This window comes from Phyllobates terribilis, unplaced genomic scaffold (genome assembly GCF_046119375.1).
Source record: "Phyllobates terribilis strain yellow unplaced genomic scaffold, ASM4611937v1 Scaffold_1__5_contigs__length_1240528914, whole genome shotgun sequence".
NCBI lineage: Eukaryota > Metazoa > Chordata > Amphibia > Anura > Dendrobatidae > Phyllobates > Phyllobates terribilis.
In genome coordinates, this window is record NW_027362761.1 from 1,239,438,919 (window position 1) to 1,239,463,993 (window position 25,075).

The window sequence follows — 25,075 nt, forward strand, 5'->3', positions numbered from 1 at the left end:
CTTGTCTGCATGTCTTAAGTCTGTCTCTGTATTGATTTGTTCTGGGGTAGACTTGGACCCCATCGCTGTTCCGTTTTTATTAGCTTTGACTAAATCTTGCCTAATTTACACCAGTTCCCTTTTCCGTCCTTTATGGTTTGTTTTAATTGCTCAGCTTAAAGGGGGCAGTTCAGGCTTGGTGCTAGCCACCCCGTTTAGCGGAGTCTAGGGGCTCTCTGGTTTTCACCCTCTAAACCTCAAAATAGAGTTCTGGTCTTGACTGAAGAAGCCCTCGTGTTCTGTCTGCAAAATAGCGTCTGACCGGTGGAGTGAGCTGAGGGCAAATATAAAACAAGCCGGGTCAGAAGCAGAGAGTGGGACAAGGACAGAAATAGCCTCAAATACCTATTCAAGGGACATAAGTCCAGGGGGTTAGGTAGAAGGAACGGACAGAGAGTGCTAGTATTAGAGTACTGCACCAGGTCTAACCAGAATGGCCATTCAAAGATAAATCTAAGAGTAGGGTTAAAGAATGAGCTGGGTCAGAACACCATTACAGCAATCTAATAAGCCTCCATTGTAGTAAAGAAATACTATAGCTGGTATAGGATGAATGACATAGTGAATGTAAGTAGCTGTCATAGGGCCACGATTGGCTGCGGAACCTGTCCAATTATTGCCCTTCAGATTGGCTGGTCAAACGGACCCTGTATTGTTTAGTAATGCTAACAGTCATCTTATAGTTTGGGACCCCATCAGTTAAATCATGCCATTTTACACAAGCTCCCTTTTTCCTCCTTGTATCTCTGGTCTGTTTTGTGTTTTTGTACCCATCCTCTTACTAACTATATATGTCCCTCTCTATTTTACATACCGATTTTGTTTTTTAAATATCTACAGACCCATTGATGTTCCTTTCTGTGTTTTCGTTCTAAATTTTGCATATCTCTCAGAGGCTCACATTTTTCTCTTTTATATTTTGAGTTTTTCTTTTCAAAAACTGTGAGTGTTTCACATCGTAATTGGTTCTTGGACAATTTAAAAAAAAAACATCGCTGTCCTTTTTTTTAAGTTTTGTTAAAACTTGCAATCTGGCACAAAAATCTCTTTTTGCTACCTGTAGTTCTGGTCTTTTGTCTTTATACAAATTATTTTCTTGTCTTTTGTCTTTATACGAATTATTTTCTTGTCTTTTGTCTTTATACTAATTATTTTCTTATTTATATATGCCCTCTTTTCGTTTTTTGGATAGTTACGGACCCCATCGCGGTCCCTTTTTCTTTTATTGAAGTGTTTGTGATCATGAATCATGAGCTTATTTTTACTTTATAATGAATGTGAAATAGTCAAATGTTAAAACTTCTTTTAGATACTTTGTGTTATTACGTAGAATACATTGATTTTAGTGTGAGCAGACCTAATAATATAAATAATATTTGTCTGCTTTACAGTACTTAAAACAAAATAAGGATCTGGGGCAAACAAAGCAACGCATCAAGGAAATAGCCAACTTTGTTGATAAGGTGAGTCCAGAGCCATGGTTTATGGGCCCATTAAAGGGGAAGTGGTATAGATCACATGCTACTTTGTATATCTGGAGAATGCAATGCTAAACAGTTCTGTGGGTCATCGTATAGACTTTTAGCTGACCGTAGCTGTTTGTGTCTGCAGACTGGGATGAAGGGATTGACGGAGCATGCATGTTTATTTTAAAAGGGAGAGCAATAAGCGTCTGGCTTCAGATTGCGATTCCTCGGCTCTGGGTTGTAGCAGTAATTGTTTCTCTCTGTTTTCTTCTGATCAGTTTTACATGTCGGTGAACATCAAAGTTGCTCTCATCGGCCTGGAGGTGTGGACGGAGAGAGACCTGTGTGACATCCATGTTGATGCCAACGAATGTCTGAGATCTTTCCTCACCTGGAAGCAGAAACTAAAAAGCAAGAAAAAGCACGACAACGCCCAGCTGATCACGTGAGCAGAAAATATATATCGCTCGGGACCATTATTACGGTTATTTCCACCACCATCGTGTAATATTACATCATTGAGCCGGCATGTGTCTACGGAGCAGGATCGACAGCTGTGCTACACAGCCAGCATCGACCTCTAACAGCAGCGGCGAACGGTGTCCATCACAACCACAAGTTATCCTGCAAAAAAAAAAAAAAAGCACTCGTATGGTGCAGAAAAAGTTATGGCTCTTTACAGAAGGGGAGGGGATCACGAAAGGGCAAAAAATGATAATTGTGTGCTTAAGGGGTTAAAGAGCCGTGTAAATCTCAGACTGTCTAACCTCTTCTCTATCAATGTTCTGTACGTGAGTGCACGTTATATGTTGTTGATTTATTTATGTGCGTGTCCCTTTAAGGGGAGTGACCTTCAAAGGAACGACCATCGGGATGGCTCCCTTGGAGGGGATGTGTACTGCCGATAATTCAGGGGGAGTCAGTATGGTAAGTAGTCGCCTTAGCCCGTCCCCCGAGGGGCGTCCCCGAGCTCGGACATTGGAGCAGAGCCGTATACGTTGTAACGCGCGTTCCTCTGATCCGTCTTCTGCGCGGTGTCGCTGGCTCTGGGGTCTTTCCATCCGGTGACGATTCATGGCCGATTCTTATTGTGATGGATTATTCTAGGACCACTCTGAGCTGGCGATCGGAGCGGCGGCCACCATGGCTCATGAGATCGGACATAACTTTGGGCTGAGTCACGACAAAGAACACTGCTGTGTGGAGGCCACCGCTGAACAAGGAGGATGCATCATGGCGGCTGCCACCGGGTGAGTGCGGCATGGGCACGGGGTGCGGACGCAGGGTCCGGGGTGATACTCGCCAAAACGGGGGGATGGGCTTCCAGGCAGGTGGATCCCATAGCAAGTCGAGCGATCATTCCATATATTATGAGATGTAACAAGTCATAAGTAATAAACTGCTACATGAAAAAGAAAAAAGATACAAGAACTTGTGAAGGTTCTACTCCGAGCAGAACCCTGTGAGACTGACGGCCGGACCAGGACCAGACCCTGTAAGGTCGGCACATGGCGCGGACCACCACTCCACCCTCTGGAGGTAGATCTCGTAGAAGAACCTTACACCTTCTCACCAAGTCCCACCTAAATGTCAACCCCAGAATCTCTTATTTTGGGGACAGAAACACAAACAGTGATCCACAGGGATCAAGACTAACACTGATCCAGAGGCTGAAACACTAACAGATCCAAGGATAGAAACACTATCAGTGATCCACAGGGAGAAACACTAACAGATCCAAGGATAGAAACACTATCAGTGATCCACAGGGAGAAACACTAACAGATCCAAGGATAGAAACACTGACAGTGATCCACAGGGATCAAGACTAACACTGATCCAGAGGCTGAAACACTAACAGATCGAAGGATAGAAACACTATCAGTGATCCACAGGGAGAAACACTAACAGATCCAAGGATAGAAACACTGACAGTGATCCACAGGGATCAAGACTAACACTGATCCAGAGGCTGAAACACTAACAGATCCAAGGATAGAAACACTATCAGTGATACACAGGGAGAAACACTAACAGTGATCCACAGGGAGAAACACTAACAGTGATCCACAGAGAGAAACACTGACAGTGATCCACAGGGAGAAACACTGACAGTGATCCACAGGGAGAAACACTGACAGTGATCCACAGAGAGAAGCACTGACAGTGATCCACAGGGAGAAACACTAACAGTGATCCACAGGGAGAAACACTGACAGTGATCCACAGGGAGAAACACTGACAGTGATCCACAGAGAGAAGCACTGACAGTGATCCACAGGGAGAAACACTGACAGTGATCCACAGAGAGAAACACTGACAGTGATCCACAGGGAGAAACACTAACAGTGATCCACAGGGAGAAACACTAACAGTGATCCACAGAGAGAAACACTGACAGTGATCCACAGGGAGAAACACTAACAGTGATCCAGAGGGAGAAACACTAACAGTGATCCACAGGCTGAAACACTAACAGTGATCCACAGGCAGAAACACTAACAGTGATCCACAGAGAGAAACAATAACAGTGATCCACAGGGGGAAACACTGACAGTGATCCACAGGGAGAAACATTGACAGTGATCCACAGGGAGAAACACTGACAGTGATCCACAGGCAGAAACACTAACAGTGATCCACAGAGAGAGACACTGACAGTGATCCACAGGGGGAAACACTAACAGTGATCCACAGGGAGAAACACTGACAGTGATCCACAGGGAGAAACACTAACAGATCCAAGGATAGAAACACTGACAGTTATCCACAGAGAGAAACACTGACAGTGATCCACAGAGAGAAACACTGACAGTGATCCACAGGGAGAAACACTGACAGTGATCCACAGGGAGAAACACTAACAGTGATCCACAGAGAGAAACACTAACAGTGATCCACAGGCTGAAACACTAACAGTGATCCACAGGGGGAAACACTAACAGTGATCCACAGGCTGAAACACTGACAGTGATCCACAGGCTGAAACACTAACAGTGATCCACAGGCTGAAACACTAACAGTGATCCACAGGCTGAAACACTAACAGTGATCCACAGGGGGAAACACTAACAGTGATCCACAGGCTGAAACACTGACAGTGATCCACAAGCAGAAACACTAACAGTGATCCACAGGGAGAAACACTAACAGTGATCCACAGGCTGAAACACTAACAGTGATCCACAGGCTGAAACACTAACAGTGATCCACAGGGGGAAACACTAACAGTGATCCACAGGCTGAAACACTGACAGTGATCCACAGGCTGAAACACTAACAGTGATCCACAGGGAGAAACACTAACAGTGATCCACAGGGAGAAACACTAACAGTGATCCACAGGCTGAAACACTAACAGTGATCCACAGAGAGAAACACTGACAGTGATCCACAGGGAGAAACACTGACAGTGATCCACAGAGAGAAACACTGACAGTGATCCACAGGGGGAAACACTAACAGTGATCCACAGGGAGAAACACTAACAGTGATCCACAGGCAGAAACACTAACAGTGATCCACAGGCAGAAACACTAACAGTGATCCACAGAGAGAAACACTGACAGTGATCCACAGGGAGAAACACTAACAGTGATCCACAGGCAGAAACACTAACAGTGATCCACAGGCAGAAACACTAACAGTGATCCACAGAGAGAAACACTGACAGTGATCCACAGGGAGAAACACTGACAGTGATCCACAGGGAAAAACACTGACAATGATCCACAGGGAGAAACACTGACAGTGATCCACAGAGAGAGACACTGACAGTGATCCACAGGGGGAAACACTAACAGTGATCCACAGGGAGAAACACTGACAGTGATCCACAGGGAGAAACACTAACAGATCCAAGGATAGAAACACTGACAGTTATCCACAGAGAGAAACACTGACAGTGATCCACAGAGAGAAACACTGACAGTGATCCACAGGGAGAAACACTGACAGTGATCCACAGGGAGAAACACTAACAGTGATCCACAGGCAGAAACACTAACAGTGATCCACAAGCAGAAACACTAACAGTGATCCAGAGGGAGAAACACTAACAGTGATCCACAGGCTGAAACACTAACAGTGATCCACAGGGAGAAACACTAACAGTGATCCACAGGCTGAAACACTAACAGTGATCCACAGGCTGAAACACTGACAGTGATCCACAGGCTGAAACACTAACAGTGATCCACAGGCTGAAACACTAACAGTGATCCACAGGGAGAAACACTAACAGTGATCCACAGGGAGAAACACTAACAGTGATCCACAGGCTGAAACACTAACAGTGATCCACAGAGAGAAACACTGACAGTGATCCACAGGGAGAAACACTGACAGTGATCCACAGAGAGAAACACTGACAGTGATCCACAGGGGGAAACACTAACAGTGATCCACAGGGAGAAACACTAACAGTGATCCACAGGCAGAAACACTAACAGTGATCCACAGGCAGAAACACTAACAGTGATCCAAAGAGAGAAACACTGACAGTGATCCACAGGGAAAAACACTGACAATGATCCACAGGGAGAAACACTGACAGTGATCCATAGGGAGAAACACTAACAGTGATCCACAGAGAGAAACACTGACAGTGATCCACAGGGAGAAACACTGACAGTGATCCATAGGGAGAAACACTAACAGTGATCCACAGGCTGAAACACTAACCGTGATCCACAGGCAGAAACACTAACAGTGATCCAGAGGGAGAAACACTAACAGTGATCCAGAGGGAGAAACACTAACAGTGATCCAGAGGGAGAAACACTAACAGTGATCCACAGGGAGAAACACTAACAGTGATCCACAGGCAGAAACACTAACAGTGATCCACAGGCAGAAACACTAACAGTGATCCACAGGCAGAAACACTAACAGTGATCCACAGAGAGAAACACTGACAGTGATCCACAGGGAAAAACACTGACAGTGATCCACAGGGAGAAACACTGACAGTGATCCACAGGGAGAAACACTGACAGTGATCCACAGGGAGAAACACTAACAGTGATCCACAGGCAGAAACACTAACAGTGATCCACAGGCTGAAACACTGACAGTGATTCAAAGGCTGAAACACTAACAGTGATCCACAGGGAGAAACAATAACAGTGATCCACAGGGAGAAACACTAACAGTGATCCAGAGGGAGAAACACTAACAGTGATCCACAGGCTGAAACACTAACAGTGATCCACAGGGAGAAACACTAACAGTGATCCACAGGCTGAAACACTAACAGTGATCCACAGGCTGAAACACTAACAGTGATCCACAGGGGGAAACACTAACAGTGATCCACAGGGAGAAACACTAACAGTGATCCACAGGCTGAAACACTAACAGTGATCCACAGGGAGAAACACTAACAGTGATCCACAGGGAGAAACACTAACAGTGATCCACAGGGGGAAACACTAACAGTGATCCACAGGGAGAAACACTAACAGTGATCCACAGGCTGAAACACTGACAGTGATCCACAGGCTGAAACACTAACAGTGATCCACAGGGAGAAACACTAACAGTGATCCACAGGGAGAAACACTAACAGTGATCCACAGGCTGAAACACTAACAGTGATCCACAGAGAGAAACACTGGCAGTGATCCACAGGGAGAAACACTGACAGTGATCCACAGAGAGAAACACTGACAGTGATCCACAGGGAGAAACACTGACAGTGATCCACAGGGAGAAACACTAACAGTGATCCACAGGCAGAAACACTAACAGTGATCCACAAGCAGAAACACTAACAGTGATCCAGAGGGAGAAACACTAACAGTGATCCACAGGCTGAAACACTAACAGTGATCCACAGGCTGAAACACTAACAGTGATCCACAGGGGGAAACACTAACAGTGATCCACAGGCTGAAACACTAACAGTGATCCACAGGGAGAAACACTAACAGTGATCCACAGGGAGAAACACTAACAGTGATCCACAGGCTGAAACACTAACAGTGATCCACAGAGAGAAACACTGACAGTGATCCACAGGCTGAAACACTAACAGTGATCCACAGGGAGAAACACTAACAGTGATCCACAGGCTGAAACACTAACAGTGATCCACAGGGAGAAACACTGACAGTGATCCACAGGGAGAAACACTGACAGTGATCCACAGAGAGAAACACTGACAGTGATCCACAGGGGGAAACACTAACAGTGATCCACAGGGAGAAACACTAACAGTGATCCACAGGCAGAAACACTAACAGTGATCCACAGGCAGAAACACTAACAGTGATCCACAGAGAGAAACACTGACAGTGATCCACAGGGAAAAACACTGACAGTGATCCACAGGGAGAAACACTGACAGTGATCCACAGAGAGAAACACTGACAGTGATCCACAGGGAGAAACACTGACAGTGATCCACAGGGAGAAACACTGACAGTGATCCATAGGGAGAAACACTAACAGTGATCCACAGGCTGAAACACTAACCGTGATCCACAGGCAGAAACACTAACAGTGATCCAGAGGGAGAAACACTAACAGTGATCCAGAGGGAGAAACACTAACAGTGATCCAGAGGGAGAAACACTAACAGTGATCCAGAGGGAGAAACACTAACAGTGATCCACAGGGAGAAACACTAACAGTGATCCACAGGCAGAAACACTAACAGTGATCCACAGGCAGAAACACTAACAGTGATCCACAGGCAGAAACACTAACAGTGATCCACAGGCAGAAACACTGACAGTGATCCACAGGGAAAAACACTGACAGTGATCCACAGGGAGAAACACTGACAGTGATCCACAGGGAGAAACACTGACAGTGATCCACAGGGAGAAACACTAACAGTGATCCACAGGCAGAAACACTAACAGTGATCCACAAGCAGAAACACTAACAGTGATCCAGAGGGAGAAACACTAACAGTGATCCACAGGCTGAAACACTAACAGTGATCCACAGGGAGAAACACTAACAGTGATCCACAGGCTGAAACACTAACAGTGATCCACAGGCTGAAACACTGACAGTGATCCACAGGGAGAAACACTAACAGTGATCCACAGGCTGAAACACTAACAGTGATCCACAGAGAGAAACACTGACAGTGATCCACAGGGAGATACACTGACAGTGATCCACAGAGAGAAACACTGACAGTGATCCACAGAGAGAAACACTGACAGTGATCCACAGGGGAAAACACTAACAGTGATCCACAGGGGGAAACACTAACAGTGATCCACAGGGAGAAACACTAACAGTGATCCACAGGCAGAAACACTAAAAGTGATCCACAGAGAGAAACACTGACAGTGATCCACAGGGAAAAACACTGACAGTGATCCACAGAGAGAAACACTGACAGTGATCCACAGGGAGAAACACTGACAGTGATCCACAGGGAGAAACACTGACAGTGATCCACAGGGAGAAACACTGACAGTGATCCACAGGGAGAAACACTGACAGTGATCCACAGGCTGAAACACTAACCGTGATCCACAGGCAGAAACACTAACAGTGATCCAGAGGGAGAAACACTAACAGTGATCCAGAGGGAGAAACACTAACAGTGATCCAGAGGGAGAAACACTAACAGTGATCCAGAGGGAGAAAGACTAACAGTGATCCACAGGGAGAAACACTAACAGTGATCCACAGGCAGAAACACTAACAGTGATCCACAGGGAGAAACACTAACAGTGATCCACAGGCAGAAACACTAACAGTGATCCACAGGGAGAAACACTAACAGTGATCCACAGGCAGAAACACTAACAGTGATCCAGAGGGAGAAACACTAACAGTGATCCAGAGGGAGAAACACTAACAGTGATCCAGAGGGAGAAACACTAACAGTGATCCACAGGGAGAAACACTAACAGTGATCCACAGGCAGAAACACTAACAGTGATCCACAGGCAGAAACACTAACAGTGATCCACAGGGAGAAACACTATCAGTGATCCACAGGCAGAAACACTAACAGTGATCCACAGAGAGAAACACTGACAGTGATCCACAGGGAGAAACACTGACAGTGATCCACAGGGAGAAACACTAACAGTGATCCACAGGCAGAAACACTAACAGTGATCCAGAGGGAGAAACACTGACAGTGATCCACAGAGAGAAACACTAACAGTGATCCACAGGGAGAAACACTAACAGTGATCCACAGGGAGAAACACTAACAGTGATCCACAGAGAGAAACACTGACAGTGATCCACAGGGAGAAACACTGACAGTGATCCACAGGCAGAAACACTGACAGTGATCCACAGGGAGAAACACTGACAGTGATCCACAGGGAGAAACACTGACAGTGATCCACAGGGAGAAACACTGACAGTGATCCACAGGCAGAAACACTAACAGTGATCCACAGGCAGAAACACTAACAGTGATCCACAGAGAGAAACACTGACAGTGATCCACAGGGAGAAACACTGACAGTGATCCACAGGGAGAAACACTAACAGTGATCCACAGGCAGAAACACTAACAGTGATCCACAGGCAGAAACACTGACAGTGATCCACAGGGAGAAACACTGACAGTGATCCACAGGCAGAAACACTAACAGTGATCCACAGGGAGAAACACTGACAGTGATCCACAGGGAGAAACACTAACAGTGATCCACAGGCAGAAACACTAACAGTGATCCACAGGCAGAAACACTAACAGTGATCCACAGGCAGAAACACTAACAGTGATCCACAGGGAGAAACACTGACAGTGATCCACAGGGAGAAACACTAACAGTGATCCACAGGGAGAAACACTAACAGTGATCCACAGGCTGAAACACTAACAGTGATCCACAGGCTGAAACACTAACAGTGATCCACAGGCTGAAACACTAACAGTGATCCACAGGGAGAAACACTAACAGTGATCCACAGGGAGAAACACTAACAGTGATCCACAGGCTGAAACACTAACAGTGATCCACAGGCTGAAACACTAACAGTGATCCACAGGCAGAAACACTAACAGTGATCCACAGGCTGAAACACTAACAGTGATCCACAGGCTGAAACACTAACAGTGATCCACAGGGAGAAACACTAACAGTGATCCACAGGGAGAAACACTAACAGTGATCCACAGGGAGAAACACTAACAGTGATCCACAGGCTGAAACACTAACAGTGATCCACAGGCTGAAACACTAACAGTGATCCACAGGCTGAAACACTAACAGTGATCCACAGGGAGAAACACTAACAGTGATCCACAGGCTGAAACACTGACAGTGATCCACAGGGAGAAACACTAACAGTGATCCACAGGGAGAAACACTAACAGTGATCCACAGGGAGAAACACTAACAGTGATCCAGAGGGAGAAACACTAACAGTGATCCACAGGCTGAAACACTAACAGTGATCCACAGGCTGAAACACTAACAGTGATCCACAGGGAGAAACACTAACAGTGATCCACAGGGAGAAACACTAACAGTGATCCACAGGGAGAAACACTAACAGTGATCCACAGGCTGAAACACTAACAGTGATCCACAGGCTGAAACACTAACAGTGATCCACAGGCTGAAACACTAACAGTGATCCACAGGCTGAAACACTGACAGTGATCCACAGGCTGAAACACTAACAGTGATCCACAGGCTGAAACACTAACAGTGATCCACAGGGAGAAACACTAACAGTGATCCACAGGGAGAAACACTAACAGTGATCCACAGGCTGAAACACTAACAGTGATCCACAGAGAGAAACACTGACAGTGATCCACAGGGAGAAACACTGACAGTGATCCACAGAGAGAAACACTGACAGTGATCCACAGGGGGAAACACTAACAGTGATCCACAGGGAGAAACACTAACAGTGATCCACAGGCAGAAACACTAACAGTGATCCACAGGCAGAAACACTAACAGTGATCCAAAGAGAGAAACACTGACAGTGATCCACAGGGAAAAACACTGACAATGATCCACAGGGAGAAACACTGACAGTGATCCATAGGGAGAAACACTAACAGTGATCCACAGAGAGAAACACTGACAGTGATCCACAGGGAGAAACACTGACAGTGATCCATAGGGAGAAACACTAACAGTGATCCACAGGCTGAAACACTAACCGTGATCCACAGGCAGAAACACTAACAGTGATCCAGAGGGAGAAACACTAACAGTGATCCAGAGGGAGAAACACTAACAGTGATCCAGAGGGAGAAACACTAACAGTGATCCACAGGGAGAAACACTAACAGTGATCCACAGGCAGAAACACTAACAGTGATCCACAGGCAGAAACACTAACAGTGATCCACAGGCAGAAACACTAACAGTGATCCACAGAGAGAAACACTGACAGTGATCCACAGGGAAAAACACTGACAGTGATCCACAGGGAGAAACACTGACAGTGATCCACAGGGAGAAACACTGACAGTGATCCACAGGGAGAAACACTAACAGTGATCCACAGGCAGAAACACTAACAGTGATCCACAGGCTGAAACACTGACAGTGATTCAAAGGCTGAAACACTAACAGTGATCCACAGGGAGAAACACTAACAGTGATCCACAGGGAGAAACACTAACAGTGATCCAGAGGGAGAAACACTAACAGTGATCCACAGGCTGAAACACTAACAGTGATCCACAGGGAGAAACACTAACAGTGATCCACAGGCTGAAACACTAACAGTGATCCACAGGCTGAAACACTAACAGTGATCCACAGGGGGAAACACTAACAGTGATCCACAGGGAGAAACACTAACAGTGATCCACAGGCTGAAACACTGACAGTGATTCAAAGGCTGAAACACTAACAGTGATCCACAGGCTGAAACACTGACAGTGATCCACAAGCAGAAACACTAACAGTGATCCACAGGGAGAAACACTAACAGTGATCCACAGGCTGAAACACTAACAGTGATCCACAGGCTGAAACACTAACAGTGATCCACAGGGGGAAACACTAACAGTGATCCACAGGCTGAAACACTGACAGTGATCCACAGGCTGAAACACTAACAGTGATCCACAGGGAGAAACACTAACAGTGATCCACAGGGAGAAACACTAACAGTGATCCACAGGCTGAAACACTAACAGTGATCCACAGAGAGAAACACTGACAGTGATCCACAGGGAGAAACACTGACAGTGATCCACAGAGAGAAACACTGACAGTGATCCACAGGGGGAAACACTAACAGTGATCCACAGGGAGAAACACTAACAGTGATCCACAGGCAGAAACACTAACAGTGATCCACAGGCAGAAACACTAACAGTGATCCACAGAGAGAAACACTGACAGTGATCCACAGGGAGAAACACTGACAGTGATCCACAGGGAAAAACACTGACAATGATCCACAGGGAGAAACACTGACAGTGATCCACAGAGAGAGACAGTGACAGTGATCCACAGGGGGAAACACTAACAGTGATCCACAGGGAGAAACACTGACAGTGATCCACAGGGAGAAACACTAACAGATCCAAGGATAGAAACACTGACAGTTATCCACAGAGAGAAACACTGACAGTGATCCACAGAGAGAAACACTGACAGTGATCCACAGGGAGAAACACTGACAGTGATCCACAGGGAGAAACACTAACAGTGATGCACAGGCAGAAACACTAACAGTGATCCACAAGCAGAAACACTAACAGTGATCCAGAGGGAGAAACACTAACAGTGATCCACAGGCTGAAACACTAACAGTGATCCACAGGGAGAAACACTAACAGTGATCCACAGGCTGAAACACTAACAGTGATCCACAGGCTGAAACACTGACAGTGATCCACAGGCTGAAACACTAACAGTGATCCACAGGCTGAAACACTAACAGTGATCCACAGGGAGAAACACTAACAGTGATCCACAGGGAGAAACACTAACAGTGATCCACAGGCTGAAACACTAACAGTGATCCACAGAGAGAAACACTGACAGTGATCCACAGGGAGAAACACTGACAGTGATCCACAGAGAGAAACACTGACAGTGATCCACAGGGGGAAACACTAACAGTGATCCACAGGGAGAAACACTAACAGTGATCCACAGGCAGAAACACTAACAGTGATCCACAGGCAGAAACACTAACAGTGATCCAAAGAGAGAAACACTGACAGTGATCCACAGGGAAAAACACTGACAATGATCCACAGGGAGAAACACTGACAGTGATCCATAGGGAGAAACACTAACAGTGATCCACAGAGAGAAACACTGACAGTGATCCACAGGGAGAAACACTGACAGTGATCCATAGGGAGAAACACTAACAGTGATCCACAGGCTGAAACACTAACCGTGATCCACAGGCAGAAACACTAACAGTGATCCAGAGGGAGAAACACTAACAGTGATCCAGAGGGAGAAACACTAACAGTGATCCAGAGGGAGAAACACTAACAGTGATCCACAGGGAGAAACACTAACAGTGATCCACAGGCAGAAACACTAACAGTGATCCACAGGCAGAAACACTAACAGTGATCCACAAGCAGAAACACTAACAGTGATCCAGAGGGAGAAACACTAACAGTGATCCACAGGCTGAAACACTAACAGTGATCCACAGGGAGAAACACTAACAGTGATCCACAGGCTGAAACACTAACAGTGATCCACAGGCTGAAACACTGACAGTGATCCACAGGCTGAAACACTAACAGTGATCCACAGGCTGAAACACTAACAGTGATCCACAGGGAGAAACACTAACAGTGATCCACAGGGAGAAACACTAACAGTGATCCACAGGCTGAAACACTAACAGTGATCCACAGAGAGAAACACTGACAGTGATCCACAGGGAGAAACACTGACAGTGATCCACAGAGAGAAACACTGACAGTGATCCACAGGGGGAAACACTAACAGTGATCCACAGGGAGAAACACTAACAGTGATCCACAGGCAGAAACACTAACAGTGATCCACAGGCAGAAACACTAACAGTGATCCAAAGAGAGAAACACTGACAGTGATCCACAGGGAAAAACACTGACAATGATCCACAGGGAGAAACACTGACAGTGATCCATAGGGAGAAACACTAACAGTGATCCACAGAGAGAAACACTGACAGTGATCCACAGGGAGAAACACTGACAGTGATCCATAGGGAGAAACACTAACAGTGATCCACAGGCTGAAACACTAACCGTGATCCACAGGCAGAAACACTAACAGTGATCCAGAGGGAGAAACACTAACAGTGATCCAGAGGGAGAAACACTAACAGTGATCCAGAGGGAGAAACACTAACAGTGATCCACAGGGAGAAACACTAACAGTGATCCACAGGCAGAAACACTAACAGTGATCCACAGGCAGAAACACTAACAGTGATCCACAGGCAGAAACACTAACAGTGATCCACAGAGAGAAACACTGACAGTGATCCACAGGGAAAAACACTGACAGTGATCCACAGGGAGAAAGACTGACAGTGATCCACAGGGAGAAACACTGACAGTGATCCACAGGGAGAAACACTAACAGTGATCCACACGCAGAAACACTAACAGTGATCCACAGGCTGAAACACTGACAGTGATTCAAAGGCTGAAACACTAACAGTGATCCACAGGGAGAAACACTAACAGTGATCCACAGGGAGAAACACTAACAGTGATCCAGAGGGAGAAACACTAACAGTGATCCACAGGCTGAAACACTAACAGTGATCCACAGGGAGAAACACTAACAGTGATCCACAGGCTGAAACACTAACAGTGATCCACAGGCTGAAACACTAACAGTGATCCACAGGGGGAAACACTAACAGTGATCCACAGGGAGAAACACTAACAGTGATCCACAGGCTGAAACACTGACAGTGATTCAAAGGCTGAAACACTAACAGTGATCCACAGGGAGAAACACTAACAGTGATCCACAGGGAGAAACACTAACAGTGATCCACAGGGGGAAACACTAACAGTGATCCACAGGGAGAAACACTAACAGTGATCCACAGGCTGAAACACTGACAGTGATCCACAGGCTGAAACACTAACAGTGATCCACAGGGAGAAACACTAACAGTGATCCACAGGGAGAAACACTAACAGTGATCCACAGGCTGAAACACTAACAGTGATCCACAGAGAGAAACACTGGCAGTGATCCACAGGGAGAAACACTGACAGTGATCCACAGAGAGAAACACTGACAGTGATCCACAGGGAGAAACACTGACAGTGATCCACAGGGAGAAACACTAACAGTGATCCACAGGCAGAAACACTAACAGTGATCCACAAGCAGAAACACTAACAGTGATCCAGAGGGAGAAACACTAACAGTGATCCACAGGGAGAAACACTAACAGTGATCCACAGGGAGAAACACTAACAGTGATCCACAGGCTGAAACACTAACAGTGATCCACAGGGAGAAACACTAACAGTGATCCACAGGGAGAAACACTAACAGTGATCCACAGGCTGAAACACTAACAGTGATCCACAGAGAGAAACACTGACAGTGATCCACAGGCTGAAACACTAACAGTGATCCACAGGGAGAAACACTAACAGTGATCCACAGGCTGAAACACTAACAGTGATCCACAGGGAGAAACACTGACAGTGATCCACAGAGAGAAACACTGACAGTGATCCACAGGGGGAAACACTAACAGTGATCCACAGGGAGAAACACTAACAGTGATCCACAGGCAGAAACACTAACAGTGATCCACAGGCAGAAACACTAACAGTGATCCACAGAGAGAAACACTGACAGTGATCCACAGGGAAAAACACTGACAGTGATCCACAGGGAGAAACACTGACAGTGATCCACAGAGAGAAACACTGACAGTGATCCACAGGGAGAAACACTGACAGTGATCCACAGGGAGAAACACTGACAGTGATCCATAGGGAGAAACACTAACAGTGATCCACAGGCTGAAACACTAACCGTGATCCACAGGCAGAAACACTAACAGTGATCCAGAGGGAGAAACACTAACAGTGATCCAGAGGGAGAAACACTAACAGTGATCCAGAGGGAGAAACACTAACAGTGATCCAGAGGGAGAAACACTAACAGTGATCCAGAGGGAGAAACACTAACAGTGATCCACAGGGAGAAACACTAACAGTGATCCACAGGCAGAAACACTAACAGTGATCCACAGGCAGAAACACTAACAGTGATCCACAGGCAGAAACACTGACAGTGATCCACAGGGAAAAACACTGACAGTGATCCACAGGGAGAAACACTGACAGTGATCCACAGGGAGAAACACTGACAGTGATCCACAGGGAGAAACACTAACAGTGATCCACAGGCAGAAACACTAACAGTGATCCACAAGCAGAAACACTAACAGTGATCCAGAGGGAGAAACACTAACAGTGATCCACAGGCTGAAACACTAACAGTGATCCACAGGGAGAAACACTAACAGTGATCCACAGGCTGAAACACTAACAGTGATCCACAGGCTGAAACACTGACAGTGATCCACAGGGAGAAACACTAACAGTGATCCACAGGCTGAAACACTAACAGTGATCCACAGAGAGAAACACTGACAGTGATCCACAGGGAGAAACACTGACAGTGATCCACAGAGAGAAACACTGACAGTGATCCACAGAGAGAAACACTGACAGTGATCCACAGGGGAAAACACTAACAGTGATCCACAGGGGGAAACACTAACAGTGATCCACAGGGAGAAACACTAACAGTGATCCACAGGCAGAAACACTAAAAGTGATCCACAGAGAGAAACACTGACAGTGATCCACAGGGAAAAACACTGACAGTGATCCACAGAGAGAAACACTGACAGTGATCCACAGAGAGAAACACTGACAGTGATCCACAGGGAGAAACACTGACAGTGATCCACAGGGAGAAACACTGACAGTGATCCACAGGCTGAAACACTAACCGTGATCCACAGGCAGAAACACTAACAGTGATCCAGAGGGAGAAACACTAACAGTGATCCAGAGGGAGAAACACTAACAGTGATCCAGAGGGAGAAACACTAACAGTGATCCAGAGGGAGAAAGACTAACAGTGATCCACAGGGAGAAACACTAACAGTGATCCACAGGCAGAAACACTAACAGTGATCCACAGGGAGAAACACTAACAGTGATCCACAGGCAGAAACACTAACAGTGATCCACAGGGAGAAACACTAACAGTGATCCACAGGCAGAAACACTAACAGTGATCCAGAGGGAGAAACACTAACAGTGATCCAGAGGGAGAAACACTAACAGTGATCCAGAGGGAGAAACACTAACAGTGATCCACAGGGAGAAACACTGACAGTGATCCACAGGGAGAAACACTGACAGTGATCCACAGGGAGAAACACTGACAGTGATCCACAGGGAGAAACACTAACAGTGATCCACAGGCAGAAACACTAACAGTGATCCACAGGCAGAAACACTAACAGTGATCCACAGGCAGAAACACTGACAGTGATCCACAGGGAAAAACACTGACAGTGATCCACAGGGAGAAACACTGACAGTGATCCACAGGGAGAAACACTGACAGTGATCCACAGGGAGAAACACTAACAGTGATCCACAGGCAGAAACACTAACAGTGATCCACAAGCAGAAACACTAACAGTGATCCAGAGGGAGAAACACTAACAGTGATCCACAGGCTGAAACTCTAACAGTGATCCACAGGGAGAAACACTAACAGTGATCCACAGGCTGAAACACTAACAGTGATCCACAGGCTGAAACACTAACAGTGATCCACAGGCTGAAACACTGACAGTGATCCACAGGGAGAAACACTAACAGTGATCCACAGGCTGAAACACTAACAGTGATCCACAGAGAGAAACACTGACAGTGATCCACAGGGAGAAACACTGACAGTGATCCACAGAGAGAAACACTGACAGTGATCCACAGAGAGAAACACTGACAGTGATCCACAGGGGAAAACACTAACAGTGATCCACAGGGGGAAACACTAACAGTGATCCACAGGGAGAAACACTAACAGTGATCCACAGGCAGAAACACTAAAAGTGATCCACAGAGAGAAACACTGACAGTGATCCACAGGGAAAAACACTGACAGTGATCCACAGAGAGAAACACTGACAGTGATCCACAGACAGAAACACTGACAGTGATCCACAGGGAGAAACACTGACAGTGATCCACAGGGAGAAACACTGACAGTGATCCACAGGCTGAAACACTAACCGTGATCCACAGGCAGAAACACTAACAGTGATCCAGAGGGAGAAACACTAACAGTGATCCAGAGGGAGAAACACTAACAGTGATCCAGAGGGAGAAACACTAACAGTGATCCAGAGGGAGAAAGACTAACAGTGATCCACAGGCAGAAACACTAACAGTGATCCACAGGGAGAAACACTAACAGTGATCCACAGGCAGAAACACTAACAGTGATCCACAGGGAGAAACACTAACAGTGATCCACAGGCAGAAACACTAACAGTGATCCAGAGGGAGAAACACTAACAGTGATCCAGAGGGAGAAACACTAACAGTGATCCAGAGGGAGAAACACTAACAGTGATCCACAGGGAGAAACACTAACAGTGATCCACAGGCAGAAACACTAACAGTGATCCACAGGCAGAAACACTAACAGTGATCCACAGGGAGAAACACTATCAGTGATCCACAGGCAGAAACACTAACAGTGATCCACAGAGAGAAACACTGACAGTGATCCACAGGGAGAAACACTGACAGTGATCCACAGGGAGAAACACTAACAGTGATCCACAGGCAGAAACACTAACAGTGATCCAGAGGGAGAAACACTGACAGTGATCCACAGAGAGAAACACTAACAGTGATCCACAGGGAGAAACACTAACAGTGATCCACAGGGAGAAACACTAACAGTGATCCACAGAGAGAAACACTGACAGTGATCCACAGGGAGAAACACTGACAGTGATCCACAGGCAGAAACACTGACAGTGATCCACAGGGAGAAACACTGACAGTGATCCACAGGGAGAAACACTGACAGTGATCCACAGGGAGAAACACTGACAGTGATCCACAGGCAGAAACACTAACAGTGATCCACAGGCAGAAACACTAACAGTGATCCACAGAGAGAAACACTGACAGTGATCCACAGGGAGAAACACTGACAGTGATCCACAGGGAGAAACACTAACAGTGATCCACAGGCAGAAACACTAACAGTGATCCACAGGCAGAAACACTGACAGTGATCCACAGGGAGAAACACTGACAGTGATCCACAGGCAGAAACACTAACAGTGATCCACAGGGAGAAACACTGACAGTGATCCACAGGGAGAAACACTAACAGTGATCCACAGGCAGAAACACTAACAGTGATCCACAGGCAGAAACACTAACAGTGATCCACAGGCAGAAACACTAACAGTGATCCACAGGGAGAAACACTGACAGTGATCCACAGGGAGAAACACTAACAGTGATCCACAGGGAGAAACACTAACAGTGATCCACAGGCTGAAACACTAACAGTGATCCACAGGCTGAAACACTAACAGTGACCCACAGGCTGAAACACTAACAGTGATCCACAGGGAGAAACACTAACAGTGATCCACAGGGAGAAACACTAACAGTGATCCACAGGCTGAAACACTAACAGTGATCCACAGGCTGAAACACTAACAGTGATCCACAGGCAGAAACACTAACAGTGATCCACAGGCTGAAACACTAACAGTGATCCACAGGCTGAAACACTAACAGTGATCCACAGGGAGAAACACTAACAGTGATCCACAGGGAGAAACACTAACAGTGATCCACAGGGAGAAACACTAACAGTGATCCACAGGCTGAAACACTAACAGTGATCCACAGGCTGAAACACTAACAGTGATCCACAGGCTGAAACACTAACAGTGATCCACAGGGAGAAACACTAACAGTGATCCACAGGCTGAAACACTGACAGTGATCCACAGGGAGAAACACTAACAGTGATCCACAGGGAGAAACACTAACAGTGATCCACAGGGAGAAACACTAACAGTGATCCAGAGGGAGAAACACTAACAGTGATCCACAGGCTGAAACACTAACAGTGATCCACAGGCTGAAACACTAACAGTGATCCACAGGGAGAAACACTAACAGTGATCCACAGGGAGAAACACTAACAGTGATCCACAGGGAGAAACACTAACAGTGATCCACAGGCTGAAACACTAACAGTGATCCACAGGCTGAAACACTAACAGTGATCCACAGGCTGAAACACTGACAGTGATCCACAGGCTGAAACACTAACAGTGATCCACAGGCTGAAACACTAACAGTGATCCACAGGGAGAAACACTAACAGTGATCCACAGGGAGAAACACTAACAGTGATCCACAGGCTGAAACACTAACAGTGATCCACAGAGAGAAACACTGACAGTGATCCACAGGGAGAAACACTGACAGTGATCCACAGAGAGAAACACTGACAGTGATCCACAGGGGGAAACACTAACAGTGATCCACAGGGAGAAACACTAACAGTGATCCACAGGCAGAAACACTAACAGTGATCCACAGGCAGAAACACTAACAGTGATCCAAAGAGAGAAACACTGACAGTGATCCACAGGGAAAAACACTGACAATGATCCACAAGGAGAAACACTGACAGTGATCCATAGGGAGAAACACTAACAGTGATCCACAGAGAGAAACACTGACAGTGATCCACAGGGAGAAACACTGACAGTGATCCATAGGGAGAAACACTAACAGTGATCCACAGGCTGAAACACTAACCGTGATCCACAGGCAGAAACACTAACAGTGATCCAGAGGGAGAAACACTAACAGTGATCCAGAGGGAGAAACACTAACAGTGATCCAGAGGGAGAAACACTAACAGTGATCCACAGGGAGAAACACTAACAGTGATCCACAGGCAGAAACACTAACAGTGATCCACAGGCAGAAACACTAACAGTGATCCACAGGGAGAAACACTAACAGTGATCCACAGGCTGAAACACTAACAGTGATCCACAGGCTGAAACACTAACAGTGATCCACAGGCTGAAACACTGACAGTGATCCACAGGGAGAAACACTAACAGTGATCCACAGGCTGAAACACTAACAGTGATCCACAGAGAGAAACACTGACAGTGATCCACAGGGAGAAACACTGACAGTGATCCACAGAGAGAAACACTGACAGTGATCCACAGAGAGAAACACTGACAGTGATCCACAGGGGAAAACACTAACAGTGATCCACAGGGGGAAACACTAACAGTGATCCACAGGGAGAAACACTAACAGTGATCCACAGGCAGAAACACTAACAGTGATCCACAGGCTGAAACACTAACCGTGATCCACAGGCAGAAACACTAACAGTGATCCAGAGGGAGAAACACTAACAGTGATCCAGAGGGAGAAACACTAACAGTGATCCAGAGGGAGAAACACTAACAGTGATCCAGAGGGAGAAAGACTAACAGTGATCCACAGGGAGAAACACTAACAGTGATCCACAGGCAGAAACACTAACAGTGATCCACAGGGAGAAACACTAACAGTGATCCACAGGCAGAAACACTAACAGTGATCCACAGGGAGAAACACTAACAGTGATCCACAGGCAGAAACACTAACAGTGATCCAGAGGGAGAAACACTAACAGTGATCCAGAGGGAGAAACACTAACAGTGATCCACAGGCAGAAACACTAACAGTGATCCACAGGCAGAAACACTAACAGTGATCCACAGGGAGAAACACTAACAGTGATCCACAGGCAGAAACACTAACAGTGATCCACAGGGAGAAACACTAACAGTGATCCACAGGCAGAAACACTAACAGTGATCCAGAGGGAGAAACACTAACAGTGATCCACAGGGAGAAACACTAACAGTGATCAACAGGCAGAAACACTAACAGTGATCCACAGGCAGAAACACTAACAGTGATCCACAGGGAGAAACACTATCAGTGATCCACAGGCAGAAACACTAACAGTGATCCACAGAGAGAAACACTGACAGTGATCCACAGGGAGAAACACTGACAGTGATCCACTGGGAGAAACACTAACAGTGATCCACAGGCAGAAACACTAACAGTGATCCAGAGGGAGAAACACTGACAGTGATCCACAGAGAGAAACACTAACAGTGATCCACAGGGAGAAACACTAACAGTGATCCACAGGGAGAAACACTAACAGTGATCCACAGAGAGAAACACTGACAGTGATCCACAGGGAGAAACACTGACAGTGATCCACAGGCAGAAACACTGACAGTGATCCACAGGCAGAAACACTAACAGTGATCCACAGGCAGAAACACTAACAGTGATCCACAGAGAGAAACACTGACAGTGATCCACAGGGAGAAACACTGACAGTGATCCACAGGGAGAAACACTAACAGTGATCCACAGGGAGAAACACTAACAGTGATCCACAGGGAGAAACACTGACAGTGATCCACAGGGAGAAACACTGACAGTGATCCACAGGGAGAAACACTGACAGTGATCCACAGGCAGAAACACTAACAGTGATCCACAGGCAGAAACACTAACAGTGATCCACAGAGAGAAACACTGACAGTGATCCACAGGGAGAAACACTGACAGTGATCCACAGGGAGAAACACTGACAGTGATCCACAGGGAGAAACACTGACAGTGATCCACAGGCAGAAACACTAACAGTGATCCACAGGCAGAAACACTAACAGTGATCCACAGAGAGAAACACTGACAGTGATCCACAGGGAGAAACACTGACAGTGATCCACAGGGAGAAACACTAACAGTGATCCACAGGCAGAAACACTAACAGTGATCCACAGGCAGAAACACTGACAGTGATCCACAGGGAGAAACACTGACAGTGATCCACAGGCAGAAACACTAACAGTGATCCACAGGGAGAAACACTGACAGTGATCCACAGGGAGAAACACTAACAGTGATCCACAGGCAGAAACACTAACAGTGATCCACAGGCAGAAACACTAACAGTGATCCACAGGCAGAAACACTAACAGTGATCCACAGGGAGAAACACTGACAGTGATCCACAGGGAGAAACACTAACAGTGATCCACAGGGAGAAACACTAACAGTGATCCACAGGCTGAAACACTAACAGTGATCCACAGGCTGAAACACTAACAGTGATCCACAGGCTGAAACACTAACAGTGATCCACAGGGAGAAACACTAACAGTGATCCACAGGGAGAAACACTATCAGTGATCCACAGGCTGAAACACTAACAGTGATCCACAGGCTGAAACACTAACAGTGATCCACAGGCAGAAACACTAACAGTGATCCACAGGCTGAAACACTAACAGTGATCCACAGGCTGAAACACTAACAGTGATCCACAGGGAGAAACACTAACAGTGATCCACAGGGAGAAACACTAACAGTGATCCACAGGGAGAAACACTGACAGTGATCCACAGGGAGAAACACTAACAGTGATCCACAGGGAGAAACACTAACAGTGATCCACAGGGAGAAACACTAACAGTGATCCAGAGGGAGAAACACTAACAGTGATCCACAGGCTGAAACACTAACAGTGATCCACAGGCTGAAACACTAACAGTGATCCACAGGGAGAAACACTAACAGTGATCCACAGGGAGAAACACTAACAGTGATCCACAGGGAGAAACACTAACAGTGATCCACAGGCTGAAACACTAACAGTGATCCACAGGCTGAAACACTAACAGTGATCCACAGGCTGAAACACTGACAGTGATCCACAGGGAGAAACACTGACAGTGATCCACAGGGAGAAACACTGACAGTGATCCACAGGGAGAAACACTGACAGTGATCCACAGGCAGAAACACTAACAGTGATCCACAGGCAGAAACACTAACAGTGATCCACAGGGAGAAACACTAACAGTGATCCACAGGGAGAAACACTAACAGTGATCCACAGGGAGTAACACTAACAGTGATCCACAGGGAGTAACACTAACAGTGATCCACAGGGAGAAACACTAACAGTGATCCACAGGGAGAAACACTAACAGTGATCCACAGGGATCAAGACTAACACTGATCCAGAGGCAGAAACACTAACAGATCCAAGGATAGAAACACTATCAGTAATCCACAGGGAGAAACACTAACAGTGATCTACAGAGAGAAACACTAACAGTGATCTACAGGGAGAAACACTAACAGTGATCCACAGGGAGAAACACTAACAGTGATCCACAGGGAGAAACACTAACAGTGATCCACAGAGAGAAACACTGACAGTGATCCACAGGGAGAAACACTAACACTGATCCAGAGGCAGAAACACTAACAGATCCAAGGATAGAAACACTGACAGTGATCCACAGGGAGAAACACTGACAGTGATCCACAGAGAGAAACACTGACAGTGATCCACAGAGAGAAACACTAACAGTGATCCACAGGGAGAAACACTAACAGTGATCCACAGGGAGAAACACTAACAGTGATCCACAGGGAGAAACACTAACAGTGATCTACAGGGAGA

The 25,075-nt window shown here is 46.3% G+C and overlaps 2 protein-coding genes across 4 annotated transcripts in view; one reads left to right on the forward strand and one right to left on the reverse strand.

Annotated features, from left to right (window-relative positions):
- LOC141164978 (uncharacterized) overlaps positions 1-25,075 on the reverse strand; it is a 575,086-nt gene that overhangs the window by 377,764 nt on the left and 172,247 nt on the right. The window lies entirely within an intron of this gene.
- LOC141164970 (disintegrin and metalloproteinase domain-containing protein 33-like) overlaps positions 1-25,075 on the forward strand; it is a 283,969-nt gene that overhangs the window by 247,905 nt on the left and 10,989 nt on the right. The window contains exons 8-11 of the mRNA XM_073650628.1: positions 1,431-1,502; positions 1,784-1,950; positions 2,348-2,432; positions 2,613-2,755. Of these exons, the coding sequence (XP_073506729.1) occupies positions 1,431-1,502; positions 1,784-1,950; positions 2,348-2,432; positions 2,613-2,755 (467 nt within the window). The remainder of the gene's footprint in view (positions 1-1,430; positions 1,503-1,783; positions 1,951-2,347; positions 2,433-2,612; positions 2,756-25,075) is intronic.